Here is a 20539-nt window from a genome sequence, read left to right on the forward strand (position 1 = left end):
AAAATCCTTTTGGGAGGGATTATTCCCGCTTGCTGTGAATCTGTCCGCCTATATAAAGAGCCCTAAACTGGTAAAGAAATTGCATCGAATTTCATCTTCATCTTACTTACGTATGTTTTCTTCTGGATTTCTCTTCAGCTAGAAAGGGAACCCTAAGCTTGATTTTTTTTTAAAATTCCTAATTGGTTTAATTTTTGTTGACAGGGAACTTATCTGAATCAGATTGTGGTTTTCTTAAAGGTATAATTCTCAAATTTGATTTTACTTAATTACAATTCTGTAAATGCATTTTCTGTGTTTTTTATATCTTGGGTAAAATAGTTATAGGTTATGAATATTTTCTTTTGATACTATGGGTTTTACTCTTCATGGTTTTGTTGTGGATGGTTAATTCCCTAATGACCTAGATGTTATGTATGTTCAATTTGATTTTGATGTTACAATTGAGACGTGCTCATTATTTTCAGTCTTAATGTGTAAATTTCCATTGAGATGTGCTCATTATTTTCTCTCTTAGTATCAGGTGCAATTGTCGCAGCTGAAGCCGAAGAAAGCGAAGGAGAATAATACGTTTGGATTGAGTGAGTACTTCCATGTGGATAAGCCGAGGATAGAATGTTTGTCTTAGTTTATGTTTCTAGTATTGTTGTTATGTACGTATATTATCTTGTATGGAAGTCATAATTAGGGAAAACTTAATGTATAAGATCTTGTACAAAGTTAGTAGTATCCCGTACCATAGTTGGACATCTAGGTATTATGTTTGAGTTCTATATTTGGGTCAATCGTAAATCTTCTTAATTATGTTCATGTATATGCAGTTTCTGATATGTCTACACACAAGAATTCCAGTTGGGAGCCAGATCATGATGATGATGAGTATGCTGGCAATGAGACTGCATCCTTGGAGGCTCTAGCCTTGCAGAATGGAGAAGAGGATGAAAGCGAAGATAGCGATGATGGTAGCTTCAGTTCTGATAGCAGTAGCTCCAATTCTGATGATGAATCTTCTGAAAGTTCTGAACATCTTGGTAATGTTAGACATGTTATACTAGCCTGATTTCTATTTTGGACTTAAATAAAATGAGCTTGCTCTTACACCAGATTTACTCTTATTGTGGGGTTTTAAACTATAAAAAGACATAGGGGATCCAAAGAATAAAATAGAGTCTAAAGAGAACAATGTTCGAGGTCTAACAAGGCTAAAGAAGCTAAAGAAAAATTGGAATGGCCAGAAACGTGTTATAGAATTTGATAAGTTGGGTCATTTTAAGGGGAAGTGCAAATCTGAAATTGCTAGTTACATGGGTGTAATAGTACGTCGAGACGTAGGTCTCAGGCACTTGAACTGGAAGAAAGTAAAGACAGAGTTGAGGGATAAGCTATTGGAAGAACTAGTGGTATGTGTATACTGATTCTATATTTAATGTTAATATTATATTTGTTATAAATTTTTTCTCCGCCATTAACATCCAATTCGTATTTCGCAGCGGTTTTATGAAATTGAGGGGACTAGGAGAAATCGAATTATGAAGTACTTCGGTGAACATTTGTGCAATTCTAGAAGAAAACTGTATGTAAAGTTTATATTGCCCAATATGGGTAAACTTGTTAAACTCAATACAATTCCTAAACAATATCGTGTGTTGCTGAACCAAGAACAATTGACAACTTCGTAGAGTGGAGGCTGTCTTCTGAATGCAAGGTTGTATATTACACGTTTTAGTATTATTATCAACATTAATTTCATTAACTAGTCTAAATTCTTTTTGCAGGTTTTTAAATATAGTGTTTTGAGAGTTCCATATGTTGATGTTAATATAGCATATTTGTTTGCAGTCTGGAAAAAACAAACAAAAATCTCTTGCATCTGCCACTTAACTCTCCGAACGAATCTAAAAGACGAACTTTCAACGGTATGTCCTTTTCGCAGGTATTTAAACCCTTGGATTTTGATAGTTGAATCTGTTAATGTCAATATAGCATATATGTTTTACAGATTGGCAAATACAAACTGGCTCATTCTTTATTGAGAAACGTCATTGCATTGGGTATGGTTCTTCCATCGGGGCCAGGTCAGTTAGTACATGGAGATGCACTCAAGGATGATTGTGTAAGAGTATCGGTTGAAAAATCGATATTCAAAAATCATTGTTTGTCAGTCCCATCTACTTATCTCAAAACAGTAGAGGATGCTGAAGGATCTGTTGTAGCTTGGACAAAAGAGTTTGTGATCTCTTGCTCTACTGTAAGTTGCTTTATTCCTTAATTTAGTCTATCTATTTAAACAAATATGCTTGTGTAGCTATAACTGTTAACATGGTTTGAGGCAGTTACTAGAGAACATTTAAGTTTTTACCTTATGCGTCCTGAGCATATAACTGTTAACATGGTTTGTTGCCTTATACGTCCACTTGCTTGTTGCATGGCCTTCTACTTTCAGACACTGATGAGCATGATGCTGACCTAAACACTAAGAAGAGAAAGAAGAAGAAACCTTCAAATACGAAGAGTGGGGAATTGAAGTCTAGGAGATCCAGCAAGAGACTCAAGATTGCAGCCTAATTATTAAGAGAAATAGTCGCAGACTGTAGGATTTGGGTGTTTAAACTTTAAAGTCTCCCTCTGAAATTTTGTTATCTTAAGGTTACTGCACAATTATCAGATATTAAGACGTTTATCATATTGTGAATAAAAATTATTTTGGTTCAATTCTAATTGTAGTCTTGGTTAATTTTTTATGGATGGTTATTTAGGTGAGTTTTGCTACAAATAATAAAAGAGGGGGCCAATAGGTCCCTGAAGATAAATTGAGCGATAAAAATTGCAATTTTTTCGAGTGACTAAAAGCTAATATTTTCCACGTTGAATACGTTTTGTGTCATTTTATAAAGGTTATCGCCATGGTTTGTCGTATCCTATGTGTCCAAAAGGTGAACAATAGCTACATTCAAAACACTTGATGTGTCTTTCGAAAAAATTTAGCCACGGTGCTACAAATTTTTAGTAGCCATAACTTAATAATTGGCCATGTAAAATGTTTATCATGTGTCCAAAAATATGGATGGCCATGGTACCATAGATTAAACGTGACTACAAATCATGTATTAGCCATGTTAAATTATTTTTCGTGTGTCCAATGATAGAGATGGCCATGGTTGAGAAAAATTAGTGTGACTGCAACTTATGAATTGGCCATGATAAAATGAATTTTGCGTGTCCAATTGATGACAAAGGCCACGGCTATAATAAAATTCACGTGACTTTAAGGTAAACTTTATCCACATATAATTAAATCATGTGTCTATAATAATCCTATGGCCATGGTGATAGTGAAAATGCTTAACTACAAAAAAAATATTGAGTACCATATAGACACGTTTTTAGAGTTATGGCCATGGTAAATCATATTTTATAGCCACTCAAAGTTTATGTAGCGATAGGGATACCTTTTTGTCTCGGCACCTGATGCCACATTTTTGGAGTAAAAAAAATCCATGACCAAAAGCCTATGGACACGGTGATTAAGTGTGGCCAATGTAAAGATTTGTACTAGTGTAAGCACGTTTACAAGAAAGTTCCCTTTCATTTCAACAACACCAACAATAAGAGCCTCCAACTTACAAACAACCTACAACCACCACATATTTCAACAGATTTTCACCTATTTTTCAAAAGACAAATATATACCATCTCGTCCACCCAAATTACAGACAAACCACTTCCTTCTACTTCTGTACCCACCACTCAACCTACTGTATGTTCCACCACATATTCGTCGCTTGTCTAGATATCAACAAGACAAGAGACAAGCTTATTAAGGTCTATTCTATAATTGTGATGAAACATATACACAGATACAAGCCACAACACCATCACCGAAAAGTTGGGGATTCTCCACAACAAGTATCTACTCAAGACAATAATGATTCCCTGATTGAGTCAGATATGAAGATATCATTTCATGCTCTTATAGGCACAACTGTTGACACTATTCGCATTCCAGAATTTATTAAGAAACATGTTAGTTACCATTTTGGTCGACACAGGAAGTACTACAAATCCCGATTTTATAGAGTATTATACTTAGAAAATCACATAATAGTCCACAGAAAGATAATAGAAAGATCCTCAAAGAGGAGGCAAAACAGCCGTTGTTATCTCAGTAAACGTAAATGAAATAAAAGATTGTTAACTAAATTCGTTTGCTTTTTCTGTCAAAGGAGAAGTGAGTGCACCATCAAACAATTGTTGGCATGGGGATATAGCACACCTGGCAAGCGGCAGTTATTCAATCTTCACCCTGGAAAGACCAGATTGCATCGTCCATAACTCTATCAATACCCGCATAATCTTTGAGCAACCTTCCAAACGTACTCTAATAACACACTGGAAAGTTGTGATAAATACAAGATAACTGAAATTTATAACAAAAAATATGATACTCCCTTTGGGAGAGGGCCATGGGCTCAACTTTGTAATTTCTAAAATGGGTGCTTGGAGCCTTATTACATTTTTATTTTTGTAAATTCAACCTTCAAAATCAAAAGAAAAACACCGGGACTCTGTTTTCGATCTTTCAAAAGTTTATTGATGTATGGAATTTAATTAATTTTTCTTTCATTGTAGTATATATGATACTACACCAAGTGTATAAATATCAGAAGTTTAAAGATGAAACACAAAAACTATAGTTTATGTCCGGATTCTCTGCTATTGCGTTCTTACGTGCAGTAATTACTAGACCACCATTGGTTGCACCATGAACGTGAGAGTTAATGAGAAGAACAAGAAGAATGACAAGGAAGATAAATTGCTAGTAATAGAACGAACTAGTATCTTTTATATTACCTTATGATATTTGTGTAAGGTTGTTATGTACCATAAATATACAGAAAATCATACATACAAAAGAAAATAAAATACTTGCTGTTGTAGGGACTACGTTACATGGGTGTGCGACCCAACTAGAAGTCTAAGAGTTTCTGTTTACATGTATATAAAGGATACTTTACCTATGTAATAGGTTAATCAATAAAAATCCTTTTCTTCTCTGCCTCTTCCTTTTTCCCCTATCATTCTACTACAAAATGTTATCATGCACGAAGCTATACCGCAGAGCTAAATTGGATCGATTGATTTTTTTTTTCACGGTTACCAGGTATTTCTTTTGAACAAAGAAATTTCGTTTTTCATAGTATATATTAGAGTTCCACGAAAGCATGATTATCAAACGTATAGATTTCACCGTTAGATTTTCATAAAAATTTTGTATGTTCAACCAAATTAGTCTTTATTTATTCTTTGATGCAATCTCCAAATTCTGATTTTAGTAGAACTGTCTTCGTTTAGGAAACCTTAATTATAACATCGTCAAAAAACCTAAGTTTTGTATAATTTAACCGTTGGATTATTCCGTAATTTATATGTGTGGTATATATTATCCTTATGGAGATACTTTAAAAGTTTCATAAAGATCCAACTATGGAAAATACTCCAAAGTATCCTACTATGTCCACAGAAACGTGAATTGGAACAGTTATACAGCGTCATAAATATCTTTTTATCTAGCCGTTGGATGTCTTTGATATTTTGATATGTTTGTCAAAACATTGTGGTGAATCTAAAGTCATAATTTCATCATGATCGAACTATGATAAATTTGTCTGTCGATCAGAACATTTGAATGAAGAAGTTTTTCAATTTTTAGGGTTAACGATATGTTTTCCGCCTGAATAGTTTCATATATAATTTTTAGGGATAATAGTTTCGCACTTATTATCAATGTGCCTGAATATTTCATATATAATGGACCATGTATGTTTATATTTATTAAACATGACCTTGTTAACCCAATGGACCGGGTTTTGACTAAATAGTTGACCAGACTTTGGCTAAGCCAATTCGACTCTAATTTGACCTTTTGAATTCAACAGTACTTGAGATATAAGAATCATTCATACATTATGATGAATAGTATATCATCTTCATGAACGGTAACACTCCAAATTAAATGAGATAGATTTTCTTTTGTTACGTAATAAGGTCACACCACTTATTACACGAAACTCTTAAGGAATTTAAATTAATTATTGAACTATTTCCTTATAATGTGACTAAGATTATCGGATCATCGAGCGAAGCAATGCTCAAATTTTGTTTCCAAGATGGAACAAAGATTAAAAGTCACAAAAGTTATATATGTACCGAGAGCTAATCACCTTATTAAATTTCAAAAAGACCCGTGCAAGTGGATGTCATATGGAAACTCACAATGATGAGAATGTAATTGATTGCATCTTTTATAGTCTCTAATATATTTGGAAGGAAATATATCTTAGAGAAACTAATGAGTCAATCTAGTGAAATGTAAGTCACTATAGTATTTGGATTATTGAATCCATATCGGCATTGACGATGAAATATTGGGAATTGACTCATACATACTTTTACATAACCATAAAGGAACTTTTGTTGTGACATGATGTTTCGTTTTGAATATACTCATACGTGCATCACTGTGTTTGAGTGGACGAGACAACGGGGAAAATATTGACAAAATGCGAAGTAACAACATATATCTCAATAAGTGTTCTCTAAAGAACTAGATGCACAATTATCCTTCCCGTTATTCTTTATGTAAGAGAGCATATCATTTCACAAAGCCTTCAGTAAAATAGGACCGAAACCATCCTAAGATGCAAATGGTAAACAATACATATTACAAAGAAAACGAGGTGATATTTAGAAAAATATTCATGCAGGATGCGGACCAATAAAGTGACTTATGGATCTCGTGGATTTTTTGACATTTTGGACTAGTTATAGTTCCCAAGCAATGTTGAGTTTGGAAACTGCTAGCACACATTATACATGTAAGGACTCGCCACCCCTTGTAAATGCTAGAGAGTATACATCAAAAGGACTTGACGGTTATTGCATGTTTATTAAGATCAATGTAGAGCATCCTATACCCTATGGTTTCACAAAGGTTACATATGGTGCCTAAGGAATGGTTATGCGTACAAACCTACCTTTAACTGCTTGGGGAATAAGCAATATTACATACATCTTCACTAATTCGTTTTAGACTCACAATTGGTCAACCATTCTTTGCGTACCAATTGGGGATTGGATATAAGCCTGACATTTTGCGTTCTTACATATTTTTGTTGCACTATATATGTCCCGTTAGACTCCACATCGTACTATGATGGGCCATCGAAATGATTAAGTGATTATGTTGGACAAGAATTTCCTACAATTATCCGCATTTTAAAACCTTTGGCAGGAGATCTCTAACCACTAGATTTGCGGGTTATCACTTTAATGAGACAGTCTTCCCTTCATTAGGGGGTGATAAGAAAAAGTATTTTCTAAGGGAACGATGGGAATTGTTGTGGTGTGTTCCTACTGTGTCTCATATTGATTCTTATACTCCACAAATATAAATGTGAAGTGAAAGAATAATTGATTTTCAGAATTTACATTGATGTCGCTAAAGTGATGAGATCACACATACCAGCTGCAAACCTACCTGCAAGGTTAAAAATCTTCAATAAATGATATACCATAGACTAAGGTGTTACAACTACACTTAGTGGAAGTGTGGTTGAGGTCGTGGCTTCATAAAGGAAGTTAGAGAGACCACTTGGTTAGATCAATCCTCACCTAGAAAGGAAGTAAGTGAGGAAGGCACAACTTACTTATATCATCAGAAATCATGTCATAAGATTGTCTCTGAATATGTTCATAGTGGATTAGGAAAATGCGCACGAGTCAATGGAAGATCACGCGAGCATATTGATGATTAATTTCATATACACTTGCGTAAGGAAATAGAGCAAGATGATATCGAACCCTTCTCTTTGTTTCTTAATGTCAACGAATAACATATTTAGCCTATAAAATCCAGGTACGACTTGGCTCTTTGACAAATATACATGTATTTGGTGTGGTAGTGCTAACTCACCAAGTGTAAAGCCTACTGGACATACATGATTAATTTGTCATAAAGCATAATGAGAAGAAAGAAGTTTTAAACTATAAATATTCGCCTTGTGGCGCGTGGTTTCTCACAAAGCCCTGAAATTGTTTTGTAATGAAATTCATAGTGTTCGGTTACTCAGTTAGCTTGGTAATTTCAAAAGGACTTGAAATGCAGTATATGTATGTGGTTGTTACATATCTCTGACAGAATCAAGAGATAAAAGATATTTACAAAAGTACTTGATAGACTTTTGTTATCCAAATCAAGTGACTCTAAACCACATAGTGCGTTTACAATTAGATAGAACGCTCACTTATAGATAGAAGCAATCAGGCGGATATGGTATACCTGTCTAAGTGGCTATTTGATTTGGATGATATAGACAAGTAAATTATTTTTCCTTGCGTATTCACAAGAAAGTTCCTGATTTGGAGTTGTAGCTACCTATGTCGATGGTACAGACATGATGGTTAATCTTCATGTAATAAGAGACCTTAAAAGCTATTAGAAATCCAAATTTGAGACTAAAAATCTGGGCAAAACTCGACCGAATACTGAGCTTGTGATATGTAAAGACATGCATCCTGATAGCACTCCCATGATTAGTCGAGGTTCAAATGTAAGTAAGTGACCATTTCGTCTAAAGGAAGATGATGAAGATGTGTTGGGGATGAAATTCACATATCTAAGTACAATATACGCATTGTTGTACTTAGTATAGTAATATACTCGATTAAATATTACATCCCCATGAAACTTTTTAGCTAGATATAGCTCAGCGCCAACGCAACGTCATTGGAATGGTTCAATAAATGTAATCATGTACTTAAAAGTAACCATTGACATGAGTTTGTTTTATCCCAACAAAGACATAAAAATGAACCCTAAAGGAACTGCAATCAAAATGTTGTTGATTATAAAGGAACAATAATCTCTTCTCCAACGAAAGTAATAAGGAGAGATATGGTAAACTATTTTCTAAGTCATTACTGATATTCAGTTTCGCAGAGTACATGACTAAAGAAATTGTCTGGAATAACTCTGAAAGTAATCAAGGGGATATGCCGACATCAGGGGGAGGATCCGAGGATATGATGTCGACATATTTTACTTCGAGATTTAAGCTGTGTTGTACTCTTTTTCCCTTCGATCGAGAATAGTTTTTCCAAAAGGGTTTTGTTACTCGACAAGGTTTTTAGCGAGACAACACTAAAAACACCAAGTATGTTGAACATTGAAGACATAGAGACCGCGTTGATATTATTGAAAATATCTGAAACAAAGAAATGAAACGCGATATTCTCTAAAGCAACGTAACTTCCAAAATCAACAACATCTTCTTATAAACATTCAAGTCACCAAAGTAAAGTGTGATAAACTCCTTTTGAATGCATTAGACTAACGAAAATTATTTTACATCAAGGGGAGCATCTAACGGTGTTTTGAACTATTTTCCTTCACCGAGGTTGCTTTTTCCCACAGGGTTTTGTTACTCGGCAAGGTTTTTAATGAGACAACAACAAACACCGGGAATATAATTTCCCAACTAAGGCTATTATCTTTCCCACGAAGATTTTATGCCTTAAGAGTGGTGAAGCAACTAGTCAACTTCAACGGAGTAAAGTGATCAACTTGCAAATTTTTTAATGTTATAAATGATACTTTACCTTTGTAATAGACTAATCAATAGAAATCCTTCTCTTTTCTGGCTTTTCCTTTTTCCCTTATTATTGTACTACAAAACTTGCCAATTTTTTAATGTTTATTCCTTTTTTTTTGCTACAAAATGTTTATTCTTATATTTAAGAAGATTCCTCTAGCAAGAGAAATCCTATTAACAAGATACTTGGAACATGAGAAATTTTATACTATTAAGAAAGACATTTCTAACAAGATAATTTTTTATTTCTTAGAAATATTGGAGGATTCTGTGTTATAGGATTTTTTCTTCTTCTTTTTAATCGACAAAAGTAAAGTTTTATGAAGTGCTTATTAAAAGTAAGCATAAAAGATACAACCCAATTGCCAATAGACTTTGTTTAGTACAGACACCTACGGCAAATATTATAGGATTTCGAGGAAGAGGAAAAACATATGAATAACTAGTCCTAGCTTGGTTTCCTCTAACAACTAATAGTTCCTAAGTCAGGGAGCTCCGCAAAATTGGTCAGGTCAGGCTTAGAAAACAAAATTGTTCTTGTGCTGCTCGCATTTTGGTTAAGCTAGTAGAATCACAATAACCAACCATGAGCGTTTGTACGGTGTATCATCGGTTCAATTGATTTCGACGAGCTTTCGTTTATCATTTATACAATTGTTAGATCAAGCTCTCCAGTCTCCAGAAAGAGATTTGGCGAGAATTATCAAAGTTTAGTCTAGGAATTACGGCTCAATGTTAATGACCCTCGTAGTATATTAGTTTACACAAAAATGGTTAAAAAGACCAAAATCAATAATTTTTGGGTGAAAAAGACATATAGATTTGATACTATTCATCTGACCCATTTTCATCTTATTTTTAATTTACATCAGGATGCATCCAGTTTCACCCTCTATTTTTTAAGTTTAGGCCAGGATGAATCCAGTTTCATCTTTCCTATTTTTTTTGTCCATTTCATCCATACTAATTTTTTCTCGTCTATCTGGACCATGTTTTAAATTTTTTTGGACAAATGACTCATTTTCCGTTTAGTTTAACAATAAACATGCGGTACTCGTGTCCCCTTAATACAAAGAGGACTAAGAACGTCTACTATGACGGGTGTAAAAAATCGTACGTGAAAATTTTATTAAGATCCTTATTTAAGAGAAAACTGAATTAATTTAAAATAAGAAATCACATGCCACTAGATGCTGACGAAAAACAAATAAGCTGAAAGTACCTAAAGAAAAAGAGATCAAATTAGTTCCCAAAGATAAGAGAGGACCCTTAAGCAGGAGGCCAAAGGGCCTGAATCATCTCAGTAATCGTATATGAAATATAAATATGTTGAAGGAATTCACTATCTTCTTTTGCCAATGGAGAAGTGAATCCACCATCAAAACGTCGTTGACAATGAAGCACACTATCCTCGGCAGTATCCAGTCCATTCGCGCCACCTTCAGTATCTCCACGACGGAAGGATCCAGTTGCATCTTTCATAATACTGACAATATCCTTATAATCACGCCGACAACCTTTCAAACGGACCATTACATCTGAACTTTGTTTTCCATCTTTCAAAAGCTGATGGATGTATGAATTAACCGAAATTCCTTTCTTCGTAGCATGTTCATATGCTACTACAGCAAGATCTTCAATACCATAATTTTTACTTTTAGGGTTGGCTTCCAGAGATGCTACACAAAAACTATATGTTACCCTTTCCTGAAACCTTTCTACCGCATTCTTACATGCAGTATTTATTAGACCAGCACCATGAACATGACCTCCATGAAAGTTCACGAGAATAACAAGAAGAATGAACACCAAAGACGAAGAGAAACAAACTTGCTTCATCTTTCCGTGAAGCGAAGATGAACAAAGATGGAGTTTATTGTGCGTTTCGTGCATATATATATATAGATTTTCGTTTGATATGGAGACATAGCCATCTCATGAAAATTGCATGTAATAAAACATAACTAGTAACTTTTTATTGCCATATATATAATGTTTTATAACGGTAGGAGTAAAGCTTTAAAATATGGTACAGTGTTGCTGGTTCTTTGCTGTTGTACGTCTATTATACCGTATGAGATGTTTGCCACAATATTTTATTTCCATACATTGAGATATGAAATTAAAATAAAATTAGAAAAGAAATTACTATCGGGAAAAATATGTTAACTATTTTTTTATTCTCTCTTAAATAAAAATTTGGAGCGTAATGACTCAAGTATTTGTGGGAAGAAAATATGTTAATTTGAGGAATATTTGTTTTCTTAAATAAATATTTGGGGGACATTTTAGAGTTTCCAAGCAAAATGATAAACATATGGATGGGAAAGTCGCACCTAACAGGCCATTATTTTTTTATTTTTTTCTTCTTTGAAGCAAGTGATGATTTCTAAGCCTGATTTCTCAAGTCTCCAAAATACATCCAAGTCTCCTCCTACCGTACAGATTGTTGATTCCAAGCATGCTATATATTTTGTATTACTAGAAAAAACAGAAATAAAAAGGGGACACATAACAGTGCAACAAGGAACTAAGGCACAGTTTCGACGACGACAGAGAAAACTGAGTAACAGCTTCTCACAGAGCTAAAAAGAAAACTAACAAAATAAATCCGAAGCTGCCAAAAACACGAGCAGCGACCTTATTTTTTCCTCCTTGAAAACAAATCTTCATGATGTCATCGGCTTGCTGCTTTTCATCCTTGTAATAGGCTGATGATGAGAGGAGACCCAACAGTAGAGTAACAGGAGCTAACAGAATAGAGATTGGAGCAGTTGGCTGTCCATTGTATTTCATTTTCATCGTTCCAATTGAGAGAGACCACTTCAAATACTCTGCCTTCTTGTACACCCTTTAAAATCTACCTTCCATTGTCAAAATCTACCTCCCTCTCATCTAGCTCATTAATTTGTACTAGAAGCTCATCCATAACCTATCTACACAAGTACAAGCAGGAAAGTCCTGAACGATTGCCTTTATTTCTGTCCTCCAATGGCCAGGTTACACTGTAATCTCCTCCAGAAACTGCTGGTACATCCCAAGGTCTCTCCACAGCTTTCGTCTTTGCTTTCGATGTTGAGGACCATATACCGATGCAACAAAGCACTCTGAATTATTGATTCTACCCTGCTGACCATAATTAGCTACTATCTTCCACTGAGAGAGAGAGAGAGAGAGGGTGTCAATGATTGAGACAACTCAGGGGAGGTTCTATCCTCCCCCAAGTTTTGCCCTTCGCATGAATGCAAGTCGACTTGAGTTTCACTGAATTTCTTGCGGGTGTGAAGAAGATGTTATTGAAGTAAAGACCCGTACAGCTAACCAATCTGCTGCAACCCAGGTTGATGGCTGATGGGGTTAATATGTTAGTTGTCCCATGCAAGTTTTCATAAGTAATGTTGCTGATTTTTACTGCACTTGTCTGCAGTGGAAAAAAAACAGTATATACGTTAGCAAAAAGGGCATGTAGAAGACAGTTGTATTGGAATAACACTTTCAGTGGTCACCAGTTCCTTTTTTTTTTTTTATACGCTACTGTTAACCAATTGATAGATGCTAGTTCAATGTCTTGGAATGACAGTATCCTGAAGGCCCTCTCAAGTATTGTGAATGAAATTATAAAAATTAGAATACCAGATCATGGTATGGATCCATTGCTCAAGTATCTCGACGCACTATAACACAACTATATGGAGGGAGGGAAGCGGACAACTTACATCGACATTCAATATTCAAATTTTCCAATACACAGATAAGTTGAAGTTAATGATTTTAGAAAGACAAGTTGAAGTTGATTATAATAACAGTATATACGTTAGCAAAAAGATCCATTGCTCTGTTTATCTTCCTTCCCCATAGATTAATCAAAATTTTTTATCATCGACACTCTCTGTTAACAAGTCAAATTCACTCTAATAAAACCTGTCAGTGTTTGCTTCAGAAAAACTTCACACAAGATTCATTACTCAACCAAATTCATTGGTTCTTGGATCATTTCAAAGAAGAGAAGATAAGATATTGTATAAAAAATATAAACAAACGCAAAGAGTTGAGTAACAAGTCTAAATCACGCTGAAAACTACTGACAGTAAACTCTCTACAGAAACCAAACAGTTTTGATAGTCTTTATTCGAAAATTCACACAGGCTTCATTACTCATCCAAATCCATAGTTTCTTGAATCATTTGAAAGAAGACAAGATGATTTATTATACAAAAAATATATAAAAAAATTGAGTCTCTTGGGAAAAGTCAGGCAGAAAAACTCTTTACAGAAATCCACAGTTTTGGTAGTTCATAATCAAAAATTCAACCCGACTTCATTACTTACCGGAATCCAGTGATTCTTAGTTACTTTTAAAGAAGAAAAGGTATATTTTACACAAAAAATACAAATAAAAACAAGAGTCATATTAACTGGGTGATAATTTATCCCAAAGATAGGACAGAAATCTGTTGCTTAAAACCTTGAATTGCTTTTAAATGAGTTTCAAGAGAAAGTAAAGATCAAGACTACAAGTTTCTGCACTAGGTTAGGTTAACTAATTTATTTGAAACAGGAGTGTGCAAAAGAAGCCTATCAAGCAAATTTATATAAACGAAGCGAGTTGACAACAAAAGTTTGCCCGTCAGAATTTTTCAGGAACATTTGTCTGTTTTGTAAAATATCAAAACAATACTTTTACAACTCCAAAAAATCTGAAATTTTAAGTGGATAACTATCAGGATGTCTACTACGTTGTGTCAAAAGGGTTCATCGAAATTCCTTCTAGGTTAAGAGATAATCTCGAAACTCTACAGCTGACCAAAAATATTGTTTTTGTTTTTCACTCCACAATTAACATTCATGTTTCACAAACCAACCAACCATTTTCAATTATTACGAATTATAATGTCTTAACATTGTTGAGTGCAATAACTAAAATAAAGAAAAAATCAAATAAGCAAAAGTTATTGATACTTATCTCCTTTATAATGGAATTGATCGATTGACGAAACGAACGAGCTTCTCATATCTCCACAACAGCAACAAGACAAAACTTTGGAAAAACAGAGTGAGTCACGTGTTCAACACGTTTCCCTTAAGACATTAGCGCACCGGCTACACTCAAGAGTGATGCTATAGCCCTCACAGGACGGATATCTCCAGGATAAAACACCCTACTACACCTACTACTAGCATATGTAGTAATGCTCAACTTGAGCTTGGCAACTCCGAAAAAACCGTTAAGGAAAACCGCGAACTCTAAATAAACGCTATAAAATATTTTCCCTTAGGGGTCCCTCTAAAATATAGAGCAACCCCATTCCCATTGATTTTACAAAAGTAGTGAATTTCTTTATATAATGGAATAAAACAATTTAAGAAGTGGAAACTCCACAATGTGGGACTAATAAGTTTATATAGTTTCTTAAAACTACTAAAAATTGGAAACTCCACAATGTGGGACTAAAAAGTTTCATTCACAAAAGAAAACAATAAATTATAATTTTTATTAAAACTTCAAGAAATTATTTTTTTATTATCGTTTTCCAACAACACAACCGTTGCCTGAAACGACGACAAAGTTTTTTAGAGTTGAAATTATGTTTTTTACATAAATCAGATGTTTCAGAATAACGTACCGCTCCTGAAGTAATTGTTTCTGATGCTAACATTCTCAACGCTTTGCGTATGCAAGCCGTCCGTGTTTGGACTATCTTCGGGGGAATCCACCTTCAGGTTTGTGACGTTAAAGTTAGTCAAGTCCAATAACGTCACGTGGAACTTCGGGCTATTAGTGACCGTTACATCTTTCAACTGGCTATTACTAGTGGCAATGAAGTTAACTGAATGTGGATGCGTTTTGGAGCAACCCTACGCAAACCAAAAAAGAAAGTCAAAGTCAAAGTCAATGGTCAAAGTAAACGGCAAAGTCAGGGGTCAAAGTTTAAGTCACTTTTACCGGGCGGTTTTTACCGTTACGGTTGTGGCAGGAGTTCTCCCACCAACAATTACCACGTCCATTGATTATTCCACCTCCTTGTACAGTAAGCCCATCCACGTTTTTGAATACGATCCATCTTTTAATGATATTTGGTCGTCCCCATTCTTTAAGAGTTACAGGACCAACTATTGTTCCAGCTAATGAAAACTTCGTTGGTTGTTTCAATAAACTTTCACGAATCAACTCTGTTGAAGAATATTTTGAAAATATTGAACAACTCAAGGCTTCAATGTTTTAGAACAACTCATCCCTTAAAGAGGACTATTTTTGTTATGAGTTCTTTGAGTGGTTTGAAAGATGTTATCAAACATTCAATTGAGATGCATAAACCCACCATCCTATCTCAGGCTTTCTATAACACTAGTACAAACCTTCACATAGGCCACGTTTTTTGGTTTACATCCTAGCCACGTTTTGGGTTATTTGCGTGGCTACTGGTCATCACCATAACTATAGCCACGTTTTGTGTTACCTTGTAGCCATAGTGCACCATTTGGTCATGGGTTTAATCATAAACCCATCAACTGTAGCCATAGGGAATTGTTTAGCCATACTTTTCAGTCTAATCCCATCACATGTAGCCATAAATGCGAATATAGCCACATTTAGGATTTATGTATGTGTCAAATGTGTAGGTTTGCAATAGACACAATTATCAACCCGTGACGAAAAGATATTTATTTAGCCACTTTTTGTTTATGTGTCCATAGTAAATGGTTTTTTAAACATTTACAATTTAGAAACGGATACATTTTAAAAAAACATGACAAAAGATTAACATATCGTTCCTTTGACATCTGACTTAGGTTGCAACCAGTTTTAACCCCAAACGCACCGAATCCAATCTGACGTTTAATCCATCTTTAATGCAAAAGAGCAGCAACATTAAGCCATGTACAGGTTCACAAAAACTTGTTCCCTGGATTAGTAGAAATTATACATAACATCATTCAGACATACAATTTGCTAAAACAACAGAGCAAAGACCCTCAAACAGTAAGATGTGGCCATTCAGGATCTTATAGGAGGCATGATAAGAAATAAACTTATAAAATTCAATTGAGATAGCCCTAGCGACAAGTTTCTTGACTGGAAAATATCATCCGGATAAAAAGAAATGAAATACGTTCCTTATGGGTAACTTCTAATATATATCTGGATAAGTTGAAAGATTTCACATTTACCCAAAATAAGCAAATATTCAAGGATGAACTATTTAGTACAACCAAAACTAGACAAAGGAAAAAGAAAAATGAGAGCAGAAGGAATATCATTCAACTCAATATACCTCAAACATTTTCCTAGAAAATATCTGTGGATTACTACTCGATGCACCACGAACTGTACAAGAAGAATAGGGTATTTGGTAACTAGGAAGTCCGGTAGAAACTCCCTGTTTATTGAGAACATCAACTGTCACAGTTGCTCCATTTCTAAATTCTCATAATATGGTATATCCCTACATCAAGCAAAAAATACAATAAAATCCAAACTTAGAGAGCATCTAGTAGCGGAAGACAACAAAAGAGATATTTAACTACATAGACAACTGCACAGGAACACATACACATGATGAATCCATTTTAAAGTATGTGGTACTCATTGTAACATAAAAAAAACAACAGAGAATGTGAAGTTCAGAAAAATAAATCATCATGCAACAACAAGGGAAGCTATTGGTTTTAATAAGCAGTACAATGAAAGACAACGAGCACATGTACAATCTTTTCAAAATAGTCTGCTACCATCGCATAATTTTGATAACGACTAAAATAAAAGACTGGGATTTCTATCAAAAAAGAAAACAAAACACTGAAAAAATTGGCCTCTTCTAATATATTAATCAATATTTAACATTCAAGTCAAAGTGAGCCACTTCGAGCAAAACTTGGCCTCTTCTAGTATATAACTCAACATTCAACTAAGAATATGTTAAGCTCTTTTAGAGCATTCAGATGTACTACTGCTTAAAAGCAAGACTGAATTGGCGGTGGAAGAAGTTACTGCATTCAGACACACAAGTTCCTTAGTTTGTCACCTAAAAAAAATCGGGACTTGAATAAAAGAAGGCACCGACTCAGCCATTTAGTGTATGACTTATCCAATCCCTTGTACCATAGACTCTCTCCATGCCATACTCAAGTCCTACGTAAACTCCAGCTACAGCCCCTGCAAAGTGCAATATAATTCAATCAATTTATACATTTCTATTGATGACAAAGTAATGCATGTAAGAGGATGACAATCCAAGGCTAAAGAATAACTCCTCAAAAATCATCTGCAGATGTATACACATACTGACCCCAATTAGCACCCTCCTTTCACATCTTCTTTACCTGCGACAAGAATGAGTTTCTATCAGCATGGTTGGGAGCGGAAACAAAACATTGTACCGTCTAGTATATGAGTCATGTGACTATATTGTCTAATCTAAGTAGATAGAATGGTTATGTAATAAAATAATACGTTATGAAACCGAACTTAGTATGATACTGTAGTTTAACTGGATTATACATATAACTTACCAGTTTCTCTAAGCCATTACTTGAGACACTCCCTACAACAAACACTGACATAACATCATTCAGTACGACAACAAAATCATTTCGCAATGAGAACCTAAGAAACTCGGGTATTTCGTTGGTTTCAATTAGCTAGAGAATTTTGATGCTAGCTGCACTTGGTATTAAAAAAAAAAAACTTAATTATGCAAAGATGGATCTATAAAATTGATAGAAGTTCTAAGCTTTAAAAATAAAAGGTAGAAAGGCTGAGATTGTCCACAACACTCCTCAAATAATCACAGCCACTCTACCTTCTAAACACTTTCCATACTACAAAGTTGAGCCAAAATTCGAATAATGATCTCCAAAGAAGTGAAGCACTTTTAGGCTTAGCATTTGTATTATTGAATATATTCACTGGATACCAACTGCATCTATATCAGCAAAATCGATAATGACAGTATTCAAATTCTTAACCATAGGTTGAAATAGCATTGCACCTTACATCTATGGTTTCTTCATTTCCTGGATTACTAACGAATCCCGATTGCAATAAGAAAATCTTCACAGTACCTCCTGATAAACACAAGATGAGAGTACATTTTTCCAGTGGAAACCTCTTGTAAATCTTCATCCTTGAATAAAAAGGTAGCATTGTTTCCAAAAGCAACATATACAGATCAATCAAAAGTGATTAAAATTGAAAAGTAACATTCAGATTCATTAGAGCCAAGCCAACGGAACAGACAAAACTTTCAAAACAAAGTACCATTTAAACTCAATTAAATTACATAAAATTCAATTTTTGTTATCATGGATTGGTTTATATCTCAACATACATCTGAAAAGCCAGAACTTGAATAACAAATTAATCTATTAAATATTTCTTTTGGAAGATAATGAAATCGAAGCATCAACCCTAATAATGAATTAGACCAAATAATATAAAACATAACAAAGCCTGATTAGCAATACAAATAGATAAGAGAATCGAAACCTAATTCATCAAAATCCAAACAAATAAAAATTTCTAAGAAAAATTAATGAAAAATCCCTAAATCGCAATCACTAACAAGAAGAGACCTTAGATGAAACCACCAGGAGAAACTGCAATAAAGTGAAAAGCAGAGAGTTGAAAATATGAAGAAGGTAAGTTTTGACTTAGAAACCAGGCATAAGATTCTGGCTTTTCAAGAAAGAGATGTTTTTCATAAATAATAAAAAAAAAATGCGGAGCTTCCGAAGATGCTTGGTTTGGCGGTTTATGGAGAGATGTGATGAAGCCGAATAGAGAAGCCCAAATATTGTTACTAGCGCGCCAAAATTGCCGCTATGTTTTTTCCCCTAAAAATTATTGGGCGCCAAACGAAATTGTGGCGGCAAGTTTACCTTTATGATGTGGTGTGAATCCGTATGCATTCTATGAGTGCATATGTGATTCTTATTGGTCGAATAAATACTATGTGGATCACATTTGATATATGTTGGCGAATTGGGTGAAGAATGAAGGTTATCAAAAATTTGCAATGTGGATCAATTTACAGAACCTCCATTGTGATTCAAATTTGTAATATTTAACTTGTCGATAAGGAATTACCTCATATTAGATTTCGTGATTATTTTTAGCAAATTGACATTTTCAATACATGTATCCGTAAAATAATAATTGATTCATCTATTTCTGTAATTTGTTTGGTTATATGATCATTACTCGACCGAGTGGGAAAGGGTTAAGGAGATTTGGGTAAAAGGATGAAGTTCCAGTTTCTTTAATTTTACTCGAACTCGCTCCAACTCGACCAAATTTTCAATTAAGTGACGAGTCTTGATTATGTAACTAAATTATGATGCAAATCGTCTGAATTCGAAAGGATGAAGTTCCAGTTTCTTCAATTTTACTCGAACTTGTTCAAACTCGATCAAAACTTCAATTAAGTGACGAATCTTGATTATGTAACTAAATTATGACCCACATCTCCTGAATTCTAAAGGATAAAGTTCCAGTTTCTTCAATTATACTCGAACTCGTTCCAACTCGATTAAATTTTCAATTAAGTGACGAGTCTTGATTATGTAACTAAATTTTGACGCAAATCGCCTGAATTCGAAAAGATAAAGTTCCAGTTTCTTCAATTTTACTCGAACTTGTTCAAACTCGATCAAATCTTCAATTAAGTGACGAATATTAATTATGTAACTAAATTATGACACAAATTGTCTGAATTCGAAAGGATGAAGTTCTAGTTTCTTTAATTTTACTCGAACTCGCTCCATCTCGATCAAATTTTCAATTAAGTGACGAGTCTTGATTATATAACTAAATTATGACGCAAATTGTCTGAATTCGGAAGGATGAAGTTCCAGTTTCTTCAATTTTACTCGAACTCGCTCCAGCTCGA

General features: G+C 34.3%; 1 protein-coding gene and 1 long non-coding RNA gene across 2 annotated transcripts; one reads left to right on the forward strand and one right to left on the reverse strand.

Moving 5' to 3' along the window:
- Nucleotides 1–1506: 1506 nt before the first annotated feature.
- LOC113322400 lies at nt 1507–2062 on the forward strand. Its single transcript, XR_003347134.1, has 3 exons — nt 1507–1705; nt 1840–1916; nt 2000–2062. It is a non-coding gene; the product is annotated as an uncharacterized LOC113322400 (long non-coding RNA).
- Nucleotides 2063–10919: 8857 nt separating this feature from the next.
- On the reverse strand, nt 10920–11489 carry LOC113325141. Its single transcript, XM_026573362.1, has one exon. It carries the CDS (start codon nt 11487–11489, stop codon nt 10920–10922), a length of 570 nt encoding a protein of 189 aa, XP_026429147.1.
- Nucleotides 11490–20539: the final 9050 nt, after the last annotated feature.

Source organism: Papaver somniferum, chromosome 11 (assembly GCF_003573695.1).
Source record: "Papaver somniferum cultivar HN1 chromosome 11, ASM357369v1, whole genome shotgun sequence".
NCBI lineage: Eukaryota > Viridiplantae > Streptophyta > Magnoliopsida > Ranunculales > Papaveraceae > Papaver > Papaver somniferum.